This window comes from Idiotropiscis lumnitzeri, unplaced genomic scaffold, assembly GCF_059441095.1.
Source record: "Idiotropiscis lumnitzeri isolate Australia: NSW breed Sydney's pygmy pipehorse unplaced genomic scaffold, RoL_Ilum_1.0 HiC_scaffold_121, whole genome shotgun sequence".
NCBI lineage: Eukaryota > Metazoa > Chordata > Actinopteri > Syngnathiformes > Syngnathidae > Idiotropiscis > Idiotropiscis lumnitzeri.
Genome location: NW_028283659.1, coordinates 535,346 through 552,260, shown reverse-complemented (window position 1 = coordinate 552,260; position 16,915 = coordinate 535,346). Strand labels below are relative to the sequence as shown.

The window sequence follows — 16,915 nt, the reverse complement described above, 5'->3', positions numbered from 1 at the left end:
ATTGAATAATTGTTTTTGTTTTTTTTAATCTATTTTAAGTGTTGATGCAGCTCAAGAAGATGGCAGTCTGGGAAGACTGGTTAATGATGACCACATGCACCCCAACTGTAAAATGAAGAAGATGACAACAGAGGACAGACCACACCTCTGTCTGTTTGCGCTCCGAGACATTGATGTTGGCGAAGAAATAACTTAAGACTATGGACCAGCTGGCCTTGGAGAACACAGGTTTGTAAGATGCATCTTTAAGTACAATAACAGAGCCCACTTGTGGTGTTCTGGTGATGTAGTTTCCAATTAGTTTGGCAATCTAATAAATGTATGTGAAGTTTCTATGGAAGTTGAACATGATGACTGACTGGGGGAGTTCTCCATTGTCCACTATCTGTAATTCAAATTTGTGGGTCTGAGTCAAAGTTTGGCTCTGCAGGAACAACGAACTGGTCAGGGAGTGACAGTATTACAAAGTTCTGCGTTACTCCTTTCTGGGCGGTGGCCCTGTTAGGCCATCATATGCCATATTGCAAATATCCCCATTGTGGGACTAATTAAGGACATCTTTATGTTGTGGTTTCCCTACCAGAACCAGCACCAACCCTGTATATTCATGATATAAAACACTGTTTCAATTTGATATTTAGCCTTTCTATACTGTAAAAATAGAAGACCCCAGGCTTTCCTGCGCTCCCTTGCCCAATTGGTGGTGTTCAGGAGACAACCTGGGACTGAAATATCAGTCACAACCAGTGTTGTTTTCGTCACTGATGACTATGACGAAAATACTTCGTTAACGCCCCTTTTTTAATGACGATGACAAGCTATACGAGGTTCTTTTATGACGAAAACATGACGTGATGTACATGAATTTTTTTCGTTGACTAGACAAAATTGTTAGCATGTGGTTCATAAATTATTTTATGTTGCTTTTAGTGAAATAAAGCCACAACAGTTGCCCAACAAAATGTTTTGCTTCTCTGCTTATTTTGGAGTAGTGAGTATTGATTCCACTGTTGCCACTTTTTTCTGTTTGTAATGAAGAATCCTTAGTAGTCCATCCAAAAGTCTTTGTTATTGGGTGGAAACCTTGAATGCCTTGTTTTAACTCAAATGGACTTAAACCCATCCATCCATCCATCCATCCGTTATCTGTACCGCTTCTCCTCACTAGGGTCGCGGGGGGTGTTGGAGCCTATCCCAGCTGTCTTCGGCAGTAGGCGAGGTACACCCTGAATTGGTGTCCAGCCAATCGCAGGACATGCATAGACGAACAACCATCCACGCTCACACTCATGCCTCGGGGCAATTAGAGTGTCCAAGCAACTTGCCATGCATGTTTTAAGAATATGGGAGGAAACCGGATTACCCAGAGGAAACCCACGCAGGAAGGCCGGAGCCAGAATCGTACCTACGACCTCAATATTGTGAGGCCATCATGCTAACCAGTTGGGCCACCGTGCCGCTTGGACTAAAACCTTTGTGAATAAATTGACGAAAACTAGGGTAAAACTTTTTTTGCGTTTCCGTCGATTAAAACTGGACTAAAACCCTTTTTTTAGTTTTCGTTGACTAAAACTGGACTAAAACTATAACGAATTGGGATGACTAAATGTGATGTAAACAAATCAGCACTTTGTCCAAATGACTTGGACAAAATCTAAAATGCCTGCCAAAAACAACACTGGTCACAACACGTGTCTACAGAAGATTAATTGGCATGGGCGAAATTAATTAGTTTTATTTCATTCATGAGCTTATGTTTTGTTTTGGGTGGCTAAGGCTTAAAATGTGTAAAAATCTAATCCAACCTCAAATATAATTAATTCAATAAATTTATGATGCTACTAAAACATCGAAGCAGCCTCCTCCAGGCTTTACAGACTCAGAAATGGAGGTATGCGTATCGTGTGCTCATCCTGTCGTGTCTCGAGATGTTAAAATTGCAGTTAGATAGACGTGTGCTGATTAGACAAGACTTCTAATATATCTGGTGTCACAGGATATTTGTCAGTGAATGTGTATGTCTGGTTTGAGGCTCACTCAGCTTTTTCTTGTGTTGTGGGGTCCAGTTGAGTTGAATTGCGAGTCAGGTATGTTGGCCATCTGACACCCAACTGTCAGGTTTGCGTTCGTGGGGACCCCGTAGAGCCATTTTTATTGTTGACATAAATCATAGCTAATCATCTTTTCCTTCATTATCATATGAAATACAGTTAGGAGTTGTATGTGCCTTTACTATGTTATAATCTTAGAACCTACCAGCCACTACAGCTGTCCGACAAGAAGACTTTTGGCTGTCCTGTGCTCCATTGCGGCCCTGGTGGCGTTCAAAAGACAACCTGTGACTGAAATATCAGTCACAACATATCTCTACTGAAGATTAATTGTCATGCGCTAAAGTAATTGGTTTTGTTTCATTCGTGAACTTGTTCGTTAAAATGTGTAAAATTCTGATCCATTTTCTTTTTTTGAATTCATTAAATTAATATTCAACTTGTTCATTAGGATGGAGGACAACCGACAATGACTGAATCGGCTGAGGTTGATGCCACCAGAACATCGAAGCAGCCTTCTCAAGGTTTGACAGACTCTGAAAAGGAGGTATGCGTATCATGTGGTCATCCTGTCGTGTCTTGAGATGTTAAAATTACAGTTAGATAGACCTGTGCTGGTTGGACAAGTTTTCTAATATATCTGGACATAAATCGTAGCTAATAATATTTTCCCTCATCATCATATGATATACAGTTATGCGTAGTGTATGTCTTTACTATGTTACAATCTAAGAACCTACCAGCCACTACAGTTCTCTCATTGGGAGACTTAAGCTTTCGTCAGGCTGTCGACTGCTGCATTGCCCTCTTATTGGCTTTAAGTACACAACCTGTAACTGAATTATCTGTCAGAACAGAACCTATGTGTCCACAGCAGGTGATTTGGCATGTGGATTCTTCAGATTTTTAGAAAATAGGTAAAATTGTGATCAAAAGTTTAAAATGTATAAAATTCTGGTATAGTTTGCAATAGTATATCTATTAAATCATTTCAAAACTTCTTAACAAGGATGGAGAACATTGGCTGTGACCGAATTGGTTGAGGTTTACATTACCAGGACCATTGAGCAGCCTCCTCGGGATCTACAAATTTAGGAATGAAGATATGCATCCCATGTTACAATCCTGTTATGGCCCGAGGTTTTGAAGTTGCAGTTACATATTGGGCTGGGCGATATGGCTGATAAGTACATAGCGATATAAGTATTTCATATGGGTCCATCGATACACATTGAATTCTTTTTTCGTATTATTTTATTCATTATTTTTTTTATTTTCCAATATTTTCACTGCCCTGTTAAAAAAACATTTAATGTAGTTTTCCTCCCGGGAGCTTTTTGTTACGGTCAATTAAGTGTTTTTGTTAAATATAGCTGCGTAGAATAATTATATGCATTATTATCGTACCACAATGTTTTGGTTTTGCAAATAATTTCCTAAAATCATTCTAATTTTATGACATTATTTTGTCATAATATCATTCATCAATATTTTAGTTTTTTTTTTTTTTCAAATAGAATTAAGACCTTTTTCTGTGCAGATTCCTCTGGGGATTAAGTATTTAATGGGTTCTCAATTTTCTCTTGGACTCTGATGCAACCCAGTCTCCTCCCTTGGACAAAAAATATGGGCTGAATCTTCCTTGGAATAACGACACAGATTCTGACGAATCATTGTCAAATCCTGCCCCTGAACTTTGTGCCTCAGACCCAGACCATATTACTATCCCAAGGCTCAGGAGGACCAAAAGTATACAGGTAAACAACCCATATAGATTTCAGGGAATCTTACAAGCAAATTGCATATATTTTATTGGTCTCCTGCCTTCTATCCTTTATATTTCGTTGTTGTTGTTGTTTTTTAGATTAAAAAAACAGGCTGACTTTGGAATGGAGAAGCATTATTACTCCAACTCAGATGACGGTGGAGATGAATATATTCCGGATACAAGTGAGGCCTCTGATTCAGACGGAAGTGAATCTTTGAAAATTGTGGACCCTCTCTTGAAGTCTAAGAATGCCTTCAGAGATTTTTCTCCCACACCACGAATCTCAAAAGCCACCTCAACGCAGGTTGTTAATCAAGGGCGTTCACCCGTTCGGAGGAGTAGCAGCACTGGTGTGATTCTTGAATTCTATGGCTCTTCAAATATTTGTGCAGTTTAACACAAATCATCCAAAATAGAATTCAAGCACATCTGTGACAGAAATTCAAATTCAGAAGTCAAAGAGAGAGAACAAAAAAAAAATCTAATGCTGCGCTTCTTCCGAAGACATATACTGTAAACAGTAAATGTATGTTAGGACAATCTTGAAAAAAGTATTAGAACACCCTTTACTTTTATTTCTTGTTAATTTTATTAACCAAAATATGTCCATTTTTATTACAGATTAATGAATACAAAATTAAAACTCTAATCAGCTACTTTTTAATCGTTATATTTGTATAAACAAATGTTATACATCTGTGTGTTAACTTATACAAGAAATGACGGAAAAGCAAGGGTGGTTTAGTATTTTTTTATCGTATATAGTCTGTATAATATCTTTAACCTATGCTGATGCTGTTTAATACTGATTTAAATAATAATAATAATGTCATAATCTGTTGGTTTTACATGAACAAAACCTTTCAAGCACTTTTTAAAATTCTAAATACTACCTCTTGTCAGTAAGTTGGTTCACAGCACTGCCTTGGAGTGAAAGTGTGTAGTGCTGAGACAGTCGGTATGTGCTGAGTCGTCTGACGTTTGTGTGACTGGTACCCAGGAAGGTAGCAAAACCAGGCAGTGTGTATGTCGTACCCAGGAAGGCAGAGAAACCAAGCAATATGTATGTGGTACCCACGAAGGCAGAGAAACTAAGCAGTGTGTATGTGGTACCCGGGAAGGTAGCAAAACCAGGGAGTGTGCATAGATACAGACCCCAAAAGTGATTAAAACCAAATAAAGTCCCCAGAAGATCATCTGTAGTCAGGTGAAGGACCCTGTACTTTGTTCAACTCATTTACTCCCTTAGACGTACAAAGACGTCTTTTAATGCAATGGCGCCCTCTACCAAAGACGTATAAGTACGTTTCCTGTCTTTTTTACGTCATAGTGTACATAAGGGTCTGATGCAACCTCTGACTGAGAATCAGCCTTGTCCGCATTGTGAATCATGTAAAAATCACCCAGCAGGGGGCAGAGGTGCAAAAGATCCGCCTTGAATCTGCGCCAGAGGTACAAATGGGGGGGCGGGATCCTGGGGTAGACTTATAAGTGTGGAGAGCAGCGTGGGTAGCAGCAGCATCGGCAGCACTAGCAGCAGTCGCATTAGTAGCGTTAGCAATGAAATCCTCCAAGCAAATGACGATCGAGGAATGCTTTTTTTTTAAAAAAAAGCTTCCTAAAAGCATCAAGGCGATGGAGACGCTTTGGTTGAGAGGATGACGCTTCGTCGTCGTCACAACAAAACGGCGTCTAAAGAGGGTGCGCGTGCCTTGCGGCCTGCATCGCCTGCCTTCGGACAATAGCCAAAGCAGCTGAGAGTCCTCACCAGATCCCCCCGAACGAGGAGGTAAGCGCTCGCAAGTTACCATTGAACATGTGGTTTTACCCCTCATGCTTTTATTGTACATATCATGCATCTTGCGGGCAGAAAATGTCGCGTAAATGTGCAGTTAGACGCGAGCTTGCTCGCTGACTTCCTCATCCGGCCGCCTCTATTGCACAATTACACGCGAGCGTAAGTCCTCGCCGACGAGGAAGTAAACGCTCGCAAGTTACCATTAAACATGTGGTTTTAGCCCTCATGCTTTTATTGTACATATCATGCATCTTGCGGGCAGAAAATGTCGCGTAAATGTGCAGTTAGACGCAAGCTTGCTCGCTGACTTTCTCGTCCGGGCGCCTATTGCACAATTACACGCGAGCGTAAGTCCTCGCCGACGAGGAAGTAAACGCTCGCAAGTTACCATTGAACATGTGGTTTTAGCCCTCATGCTTTTATTGTACATATCATGCATCTTGCGGGCAGAAAATGTCGCGTAAATGTGCAGTTACGCGCGAGCGCATCTCCTCCCCGACGAGGAAACAACAATACTGAATGGTGTGGTAATCATGCATACTTTCTAAAATTCACAGATTGTGCATCCCGCGGCAAGAAAGTTCCTCCTCGTCTTGTTGGTGTAAAGAAAGGTAAATTATAATATGAAACTTCACACGCCAGCAATAAAATGCAGCAATAAATATATATTTCCAATTGTTTGTATTTCTGTAATTTACAGGTTGTGCATCAGGAAGCAGTGGTTCCGGATGGCGTCACACTGGATGGCAACCGAGGAAAATCGACTTTACAGCAACCCCTGGACCACTGAATGCCGCTGCCCATTTGGAGTCTGAGGAGCCAGCTGATTTCCTGCAGCTGTTTCTCACGGATGAGCTTCTGCAGCACATCGCGGATGCCAGCAATCACTTCCCAGACAATTATTTTCACACAAACCCCAGTGGACAAACACAAGCTCGCCTATTTTCCACGGACCAGCAAAGCCAGACCACAACGAAAGTGTCGGGTCTGTTTGTGCAAAGGCAAACGGAGTGAAACAAGAATGTGGTGTGAACTATGTTGTGTGCCCTTGCATCAAGGCAACTGTTTTATTTTATATCACACAAAAAAAAAGTATGTATGACACTGATGTATTTCATTTTTGTACATAGTTCAACAGTTCAGTCGTTTAGTGTTATGTGCAAATAAATTTATTTTATCAAAAACATTTTTTGTGCTTTTTTTTGTTATTTTATAGAAGGCATGCATTATTTAGATGTTAGAGGTGTCATAAAAGCCATAAATAATAGTGTCAAAATTCAAATTATGGTCAAAATGCATCAGTTTACAAAAAGCTCATTTTCTCAGTTTTTTCCCCAGGGATTGGAGTTTTCATGAAATTTAGCTATTTTCAAATGCCGATTGCTCAAGAATGGAAAAAGATAGGAACAAACATTTTTTTCTGTTGAAAGAAGAGAGTCTCATCTTTCTTCGGGTGTGCTCCATGTCTATATAGCATTAGAATACTATATTCTGTGGGCCTTGCAATATTAGTCAAAACCCAGGAAAACGCTGGGATTGAGCGGGTTGCTCCAGTGAAAATGGCTGGTATTTAATGAGTTAAGACTGGTTAGGACATCCGGCTCGCAGTCCCAAGATGCAGGGTTCGATCCCGGGACCCAGCTTTCCTGTGTGGAGGTTGCATTTGTGAGTGAGTTTGAGCGCAGATGGTTGTTCGTCTTTGCGTGCCCTGCGATTGGCTGGCAACCACTTCAGGGTGTGCCCCGCCTACTGTCCGTTGACAGCTGGGTAGGCTCCAGCACGCTATCCTTGTGAGAATAAGCGGATTGGATATTACATGTATGTGTTTATGCCCTAGGCCAGGCGAGGGCAAACTACGGCCCGGGGGCCACATGCGGCCCGTTAAGTTTTAATCCGGGCCGCCGAACTTGAAAAAAATTTAATGAATAAACCTTGTTAATGTTTTATTTTCTAAACACTGTGGTTTTCAAAGACAAATATTATTGTTGGAATGCTTTTATTCACTTTCCTTTAAAATTAAATGTATTTTTTTTCTCAGATGAGGTGAGGTTTCCAAAACACTCCATCCATCTGCTCCTGGTCCGGCCCCTCTGTCATATTTTAGAACCCATTGTGGTCCTCCAATCAAAAAGTTTGCCCGCCCCTGCCCTAGGCTTTGTGTCTTTGCTTGGTTGACTGTGTAATGAGTGTATGAATGCATTTCTTTCTACCAGACACCTTGGACTTCCCATGGCAGATTAATAATCTATTTTATCTATCCATCAGGGTCACGAATGTCATTTGATGAGTAGAGAATTTAGAGTCTCCAATTAACCTAATATACATGGATTTGCGCATGGAAACCTGAGAAAAAGCCCTTAGTCCTACTTTTCCATCTGAACCACTTTATCCTCACGAGGGTCACAGCCGTGACATCCCAGCTGACTTCAGAAAGTAAGTGGGCGACGACTCATGATCTCTTGGTTGAATAATATTGTTAGGGGCTCAAAATGGCCCTCTACAATAAAATGGCAGAAGAATATTACATACTCTCTGGCAGAAGAATATTGCGTTTTTTTTGTTTTGTCCAATTAACTTAAATAAAACTTGGGAAAATTTAATGATTACATGTAAACCAGCTGGTCTTCCCCATACCAAGCCCTGGCTAAAACTGACTGAAAAATGCATGATGTGTGCCTTTTAAACTCCTCGGCCCATCCACTATGCCAGGGATGGGCAAACTTTTTGATTGGGAGGGGGGGGGCACAATGAGTCCTAAAATACATTTAATTTTAAACGAAAGTGAACAAAAGCATTACAACAATATATATGTCTTTGAAAAACCACAGTATTTAGAAAATAAACCATTAACAAGGCTTATTCATTTAATTTTTTTCAAGTTTGGGGGGCTGGATTGAAACGTTTAACGGGCCACAAGTGGCCCCCGGGCCGTAGTTTGCCCAAGTGCCCTAAGCCAATTGATTCTAAAAAATAACAGTTTTCTTCATCAAAACAACATTTTATGATCAACATAAATGTTAGTGAGTACATAAAGGTATACTCATTCGATCTATCATAACCCCATGCACTTAGACTGTACAAAAAAAAGAAAATTTTTATTTTAAAACCTAGTATTTCGCCATGACGTCACACGCTAGCGTCAAGTGCTTGGCGCTAAAAACCCGGAAGTAACAGCGGCGCTCGGTTTGAAAGTGGAGAGTTGTGCATGGTAGGCGAATTCGGGAGAAATGTTTGTTGAACACGAGGACTGTGGCGTAGAAGATGGTTTAACAGCGATCTAGTGCGCACCCAACCGTGATGGCTGACCAACGAAATAAATGCGGACCGACGGAGTGGACTGACAGGACGTGGAAAACAGGTGTGTGGCATGTGTGCGTGTGCACGAATGTGGGAGCGCGTTCACTATGGTGGCAGCGATCGCAAAGCAGCAGCACCACTCCTTGACAAAAGTATTGTACTTTCTCTGATGTTTTGGGTTTGCTCTGCTTTGGGGTTTGTAGTTCTGGCCACGCAAAAGTAACAAAGCAAGTTCTTGGATGTCTGCTTTTTTCTTGAACTGTTAATTGGTTAACATCGTGGCTCTTATTTTTATCTAATGTATGGAGTTTGGTGGCTATCTATATGCACAACTATATTAGTTGCACTTGAAATTGCATACAGAAAATTAGTATAAATAGGTTACGCTATAAAGTATAACAATATTAACAATCGTTATTGTTGTTACTGTTTATTTATTTTATTTTGCAATAACTGTGCTCCAAGCTTAGCTGTTGTGCCAGCTGCCAAGTAAAAATATGTAATCTCACTCAATAATAGGAATAAATACTTAACTAACATCTCAATTTTTCGGGTTGGGCTGTGGGGGAGGGGAGGGTGGCTGCCTGACATAAAGCAGACTGTCCTGCACATGCGCAGACCAGCCGAGTGTGTGAAGTGTGCGTAAGTGCAGTACCGGGACCGACCACTAGACAGCGATCCTGAGTAATTTTTCCGCACACACATTTCTAGCACACTCGTCTTGTTTTTGTGACCTTCCTGGGAAGCCCTGAAACTTTGACAGGACCTCCCCCTGAGCTTCTTATCACTGAATTCAATGCTCTTTTTTGTGGGGCCCAGATTTTTGGTCCCCACAAAAATTTTGGTCCCCTACAGTGGGTGTGCTGTCCGATGTTGGTCCCCAACATGTAGCTTATACAAACACACACACACACCCCTACTTGTTTTTGTGACATTGTTGGGCCACCTGAGCAAAACTCACATTGTGGGAACCACCCTTTCTAGTGGTTGTACAGCTCTGAAAAAAATCAGGCAGTGTCCAGGAATTTAGTTAAACACAAAAACCACTTCAAATTACCAATTAATGACCTGGAGGTCAAATGAGTGACTCAAGTGCATGTAATTCAGTCACTGTAGCCCAAAGATTCTCTGGGCCAGTGGATGAACCATTATTCGTCTTGGACAGCATTGAAGCAGGCCGTAGCCTGGTTTCTAAAGCTGAAAGACTTACTGACAGAGTAAAGGAAAATAGAAAGGAGTTAATCACATTAGGTGAAGAAGGCAAGATGAATTTATTCAAGAGAACTGTCAAAGGAAAGTATTTGACCTGCGACGACTTGGATAAAGCAGAAAGAGAACTTGTGAAATACTGTCAAAGGCGAAGTTTCAAAAAAGATTTAGCCATATTTGAAAAACAAAAAAGGGTGAAGAAAAGTAGCCCACTTTACAAGTTCAATATAGTACTTCAAGATGGTGTCATGAGGGTTGGTGGACAGTTGAGCCACGCAGCCATGCCTGAAACAGCAAAACAGCAAGCCATCTTGCCAAGGATTCACATAACACAAAGCTAGTCCTGAGATACATTCATGAGATTACAGCTCACGCTGGAAGGAACCACATGATGGCTAATCTGCATCAACAGTTTTGGATACCTCGAGCTGCTAGAGTCATCAGAAGAGTGCTACCTGACGATCCGCCTTTCAAGAGAATTGGCGTTGATTATTTTGGTCCATTCTAAGTAAGTAGGGTTAGAGGACAAGTAAAGAGATACGGCGTGATTTTTACATGTCTCGCTGTACGAGCCGTACATCTGGAAATTGCATCTTCACGTGACACAGATGCTTGTCTCAACGCAATCCGAAGATTTCTTGTCAGAAGAGGACAAGTGAGAGAGATGTATTCTGATAACGGAACCAACTTTAGATCAGCTGACAGTGAAATGAAGAAATCAATCAAAGAATGGAACACTAAGTAAATCGAGAAACACTTGCTGCAAAAAGGTATTCAGTGGCATAGCAATCCCCCAGCAGGTTCCCACCACGGAGGAAGCTGTGAGCGACTTATTTGGTCTGTGAGAAAAATCCTGAATGTCACTGTAAAAGAACAAATTTCGGGTGAAGAAAGTCAATATACCTTGCTTGGTGAGGCTGAAGCAGTTATAAACAGCAGGCCTATCACAAGGACATCTTCCGACCTCAACGACTTGGAAGCACTCACACCCAACACTCTGTTGTGGCTGAAGGTCAAACCTGAGTTACCTCCTGGAGTCTTCTGTAAAGACGACCAATACGCCCCAATACGTACCTCTGGGAATGAGCTGGTCAGCTCTTTAAAGAGTATTATGTAAGTTGAAATACATTAATCCATTTTTCTTTTTTGGACCATCTTTAACTGTGTAGTGTGTAATGTCTAAAATACAAAATGATCAGATTTTAGGGTGCAGTTGACGACTGTGGCACAGGTCCTCGCTCTACAAGTGCTAATAGTCTTCGGCAAAGAGAAAAATCTGCCATAAGGTACAGAAAACATTGGCATCAGAGTAAATGGATGCATGTTTTTGCAATGTGCGAGGAAACTGGCGAACTCAGAGAAAACTACGCAGGCTTGGGAGAACATGCAAACTCTACACAGGAAGGCCGGAGCCGGAATCGATCCCACAACCTCTGCATTGTGAGACCATCGTGCTCACAAGTCGCCCACCGTGGCGGCCGTCCATTATGAATGCCATCCCACCATCCATTATCTGTACGGCTTCTCCTCACAAGGGTTGCGGGGGGTGCTGGAGCCTATCCCAGCTATCTTGGGGCAGTAGGTGGGGTACACCCTAAACTGGTTGCCAGCCAATCGCAGGTCACACAAAGACAAACAACCATCCGCGCTCACACTCACACCAATTTAGGGTGTCCAAACAACCTGCCATGCATGTGTTTGGAATGTGGGAGGAAACCGGAGAACCCACGCAGGCGTGTGGGAAACATGCAAACTCCAAACAGGAAAGCCGGAATCAATCCCGCGACCTCTGCATTGTGAGACCATCGTGCTAACAAGTCGCCCACCATGCATCCCTGCTAAATAAATGATTAATTTTTACATTTTAGTATTTGTAAGCGATCTTGTGTTCATGACAGCATTTTCAACAGTGTGGGTGTTTGTATGAAAGCATTTCACTCGTGTATGGGCATGAGCATGTTTCAGTTGTATTTATGAATAACAATAATTTCACAATTGTGCCTGAGCGCCTTTCACTGGTGTGTATGAGAATGTTTCACCTATGTGTATGAGCGCATTTGACGAGTGTATGAGCAACAACTATTTCACTAGTGTGTATGAGAGCGTTTCACTCGTATGTATGATAGCGTTTCATAAGTATGCATGAGCAACAACAATTTCACTGGTGTGTAAGAGTGCATTTCAGAAGTGTGAAGCGATTCCTGACTTTTGTCCCCAACGGCACCTCATACTCCCCATCTCCCGCTCACTTCTCCTGACCCCATGAGCCATCCCCGTTGCTACTACATGGAGATTTGATGTGTTTTTTTGTTTTTTTTGTTATTAGCTTCTTCAACATCTCTTCTGATTCTCATCTCTTCTCTGGCGCTCGTCTCCGCCTGTCTGATTTGAAGTCGACCTCAGAATTTGCACTATTTTGACATGACTTCTGTGGTAATCACTACTGACATATTGTGTCATTTGCTCAATAATACATTAAAATTATAATAAATAATTAAAATGGGTCCGGTGCCGAGCTCTGGCTTCATATCTTTAAAAGTGGTCTTCTCAAATCTGTTACTAATGGCCTCTAAATCAGTTGTGGTAGAGAAGGGGCAAATTAGACCTTATGGCATCTTAATTTGGTCAAGTCTTGTACCCATTTTCAAGGCCAGCGACTATTGCTTTAGCTATATACAAGAAAAGGATTACTCTGAATATACACAACAACAAATCCCAGATGTCCAACCCAAATGTTGTTTCAAAATAATCCAGTTCAGATGATAAACAAATGTATTGGTATGTTGAGGTCATTATTTCAAATCAAAATATACACTTCTTTTTCAGACAATGGGGAGGATCGAAGAAGTGGAAAAGTTGCAGGAGTAACTTCAAAACAATGCAAAGAGACAGAATCTGGAAGAATGTCAAGTTTGTCCATGTTTATATTTCTGGAATTTAGTGGGCGTGCATCTCGAAATGTTTGGGGATGGTTCGGGCTGCCAGACAAGACTTTCACTGCGAGCGCTGGACCACTGGATGCTGCGGCAAACAGCGGACTTCTTGCAGCTATTTATTACCAACAAGCTACTCCTGCACATCAATGATGCGGATGGCACAGACTGCTTTGCAGACAATTATTTTGAGGCAAAACCAAGAGGTCTGTAAGCACTCTGAAAACAAAGTAAAATATTTGACACCCACGGCAAAAAAAGCCATGCTACAGCATAGGGCTGGGCGATAAACCGAAAATTTACCGTTACCGAAATTTATTACAATGACCGAAATCATTTTGCCCATGTCGGTAAATTCGATGAATAAAAAAAGAAAAGCCTTTTGTCTGCGGCAATGTTCATGCCCCTTTAAGACCGCTACAGCGCCTCTAGTCATGTGACTCCACCCGTCTGTCGCTCTCGTTGCTGGCGATTCAAATCCAGAAGCTTTCTCACCACCCACAACACAACCATGCTGTGCTGAAAGTTCAAAGTGAGAAGCAAGGTTCGACAAGTGACAACAGCCCATGAACGGAGGCGACACCATACGAGAGAACGTCTCAGAGGTGGACGCGATAGCTTAGCACATAGCTAAAGATAAAGCTCCTCTAGTTACGTGGCGCGCACAGGATTTAAACGCTTCATGAAAGCCGTATTTCCCGATATGGACTACATCGGGCCGGGAGCTTAGACATGTCAAGCATTTTGCATCTACATCCGACTTGTGGTCGGGTCGCAACATGGATCCCTGATTGAGCCTAACTGTGCATTACATAGATGACAAGTGGCGACTGCGCAGCAGAGTACTCGAGACGGCACATTTTCCCCGATAATACCCACTTGTTTATTTGGCTTGCATTGACATTTTCTTTCATTTTATTTAGCGTTTTTTTATTTGCCATTATTTACATCATGAGAGCATCTTGGCGCAATCTATTTGCAGAAAAAGATTTCGCAAGAGGTACCCTTTTTCTTTGTGACATTGTTCAAGTCATGCAAAGCAAGCTCAGGGTTCGCGGTTAACCGCTTCCCGATTGCCCGGGGCAAGTGAAATTTGGCCACGGGCAAGGTAAAATTATGGGCAACTTGCCCGACCGGGCAAGCATTTTTTAAAGCAGCCAAATATCTTTAATTTTGACGAAAACGGTGGTGTGATCTGTTTGTGTGCACTGTATGGTGATGGTTTAACCCAGACAACCCCTTATGTTTTGGTATGGTCCATTGGCCTTATCGGGGGCAATGGGCGGGCGCTACGGGGATCAGTTAGTTCAGTGAATGTCGAGTTAAAGTGGACGTCAATAAATCCCGCAGTATTGGAACTCGCTGTCGTAGCATCCTCATTTGAAGTTTGAAAAACACAACAAAAACCTACGATATTTTGGCCGAAAATTGGCGACGAGTTCGTTCAAATCCGAACATTTCGGATTCCTCTGACATGACTAAAATAGCTCGAATATTTTTAAGTAGACAATTCAGTTGTGAGTAAGGAAGGGAGTAATATTTGATTATTGGCTGTTAATTCATTAGCTCCATGATGTGACCTGACATAGTGTCAGTGACTGTGTTCTGTTTATGCTATGAAACTTATGGAGGCAGCACCACAGGCACTGGTCTTAAAGGAATACACAAATTTGCCACACTCATAATTTACTCATGTGATTCCTCAATTAATACGCTCTCCTGGACTTAAAATTGATCATCTGGATTGCTGTAATATCATTTTCCCAATTTAACATGCAGATTTGTTAATTATTAAAACTACAATTAACATTTTCAATAACTGCACAGGATGATACATTTGCTCTTGTGAGTAGGGTTTCATGGTTGACGATGAAAACAAGATTAATTTATGCTTATCAGATTATATGTTTATTTACATTTGTGGCGCACATTTTACAACCATAAACATTTTATTCTTAGAGAAAAAAAATTGTCACTTGCCCAAGTCGGGCAAGTAATTTGGCCACTCGGGCAAGGCAAATTTTAGTGGCACTTGCCCTATGGGCAAGCAGTTTTTAAAGTTAACCGCGAACCCTGCAAGCTATTTGGAATGTTCATACAAATGATTTTTGTACTTTTATTTTTCATTGAAAGTAAAGTGTACCAGTTGGTCAATAAAAAAAACAGTCAATATGCAATTCCTGCATTTATTTTGATTTTAGTCCACGTGGGAATTTATTGTGCATTTATCGTTATCGAGGTAAAATTGCTCGATTTCTCGCGATATTGATTTGAGGTCATATCGCCCAGCCCTTCTACAGCATGTATACAGTGTGAGACGTGTTGTGTTCACTTGCTCCAAGGCAATTGTTTTTAAGTGTATACCACATACCCAACGAATTGTGTAATTTGTATGGCGGGGTGTACACATGCGTTGCAAAAACACATGCACACACTGTCACTCACGCACTTCCGTATATAGTTTATTTCAGCACCTTTTGTCATGCTGTTTTTATTTTATAGAAGGAAAGCATTATTTTGATGTCTGAGCTGTCACAAAAGAAAAAATAGAACTGTTGAAGTCAAGTCAAGCTTGTGCTTGAAATGTTTGTTCTTAGTTTCTCAGTTTTTCGTGAGCAATGGGAATTCAGTTATATTCAAACGCTGTCAGGTAAAGGCTCCATATTTTTATAGCATTATAGCACACTATTCTGTGGGCGCTAGAATTGAAGGGTTTGCGTTAGTAAAAATAGGTGGGATTAAATGAGCTGAAGTGTATCTCTTGAGTGCTCCTTAAATATTTGCCTGTGTTGGTATATTTTATTTTGGTCGTGTCATGTTTATTCTTACGCTGAAAGAGACATGAGGTGTTCGAAAAAAATAAATGATTTTTTTTTCCCGGTCAAAACTACCAATGGTGTCTGTTTTTTTTCCCTCCGTGAAATGTACGAGTTATCACTTTGACGCGCATGATGTCACGTGGCTGGAGGACTGGAAACTTGCACGAACAACATTTACGTTGAAATGTAACAATGACACATATATCGACATCTAACAAACATGCATGGGCATCTAACATTGACACTTACATTGACGTCTATAACATAAACCATTACAATCACATCTAACAAACACGGACATCTAACAGACACATCGACATCCATCATAAACATTTACATAGACATCGACATCTAACCAACCTTTACATAGACATCTTACACACATCGACATCTAACAAACATTTACATAGACATCTAACATAAACACATCTAATATAGACACATAGATTGACATCTAACATCGACACATTGAGATCTAACATAGACATACATTGACATCTAACAAAGACTGTTACATCGACAACTAACATCGACACAAGGCTTTGTCAAATGACACGTCATGACGACATATACAGAGACACAAGGCACAACAGCATATTTTTGGTACAAATTGAACCCGATATGTTAGCTACCTCGTTCGACTTAAAGGGTTAGCGAACTTGTTATGGTGGTTGAGGCGTGGTGGCTACCCAGCTCGTGTAGTGTATATTAAACTTAAGTTAATAATTTATGACCAGTAAACACGGATGTTGTAACGCAAAACAATGTTCAAATGTTAGTTTTTTTTCAACACATTTCATGAGAAAAAGCTCTACTTGTCTGTGAGAAATGTATGTTGTAGACCCATTATATAACACAATATTACACAATTTTACATTGGAATTTCATTTAATAAAACATTGACAATTATCTTTACAAACACTGTGTATGATTCATCTTTTCATTTGTTGTTCAATGAGCAAAACAGTGGCGATCAAAACAGTGCAAATTAAATGACATTTTATAGGTATCTGGCTGCAATACAGTGAACCCTCGCTACT

General features: G+C 41.0%; 1 protein-coding gene and 1 long non-coding RNA gene across 5 annotated transcripts in view; both read left to right on the top strand.

Moving 5' to 3' along the window:
• Positions 1-16,915, top strand: part of LOC148315107 (uncharacterized) — a 521,442-nt gene that overhangs the window by 30,394 nt on the left and 474,133 nt on the right. For 2 of the 4 annotated variants that reach the window (XM_088287535.1, XM_088287537.1), the window contains 3 exons: positions 2,503-2,598; positions 3,656-3,808; positions 3,916-4,654. In XM_088287535.1, coding sequence (XP_088143661.1) covers positions 2,503-2,598; positions 3,656-3,808; positions 3,916-3,933 — 267 coding nt within the window. In that variant the 3' untranslated portion in view covers positions 3,934-4,654. Of the gene's footprint in view, positions 1-137; positions 229-2,502; positions 2,599-3,655; positions 3,809-3,915; positions 4,655-16,915 lie in introns of those variants that run through there. The other 2 variants (XM_088287538.1, XM_088287539.1) reach the window with 2 other exon arrangements.
• Positions 5,278-6,577, top strand: LOC148315108 (uncharacterized). Its single transcript, XR_015841268.1, has 3 exons — positions 5,278-5,608; positions 6,175-6,228; positions 6,318-6,577. It is a non-coding gene; the product is annotated as an uncharacterized LOC148315108 (long non-coding RNA).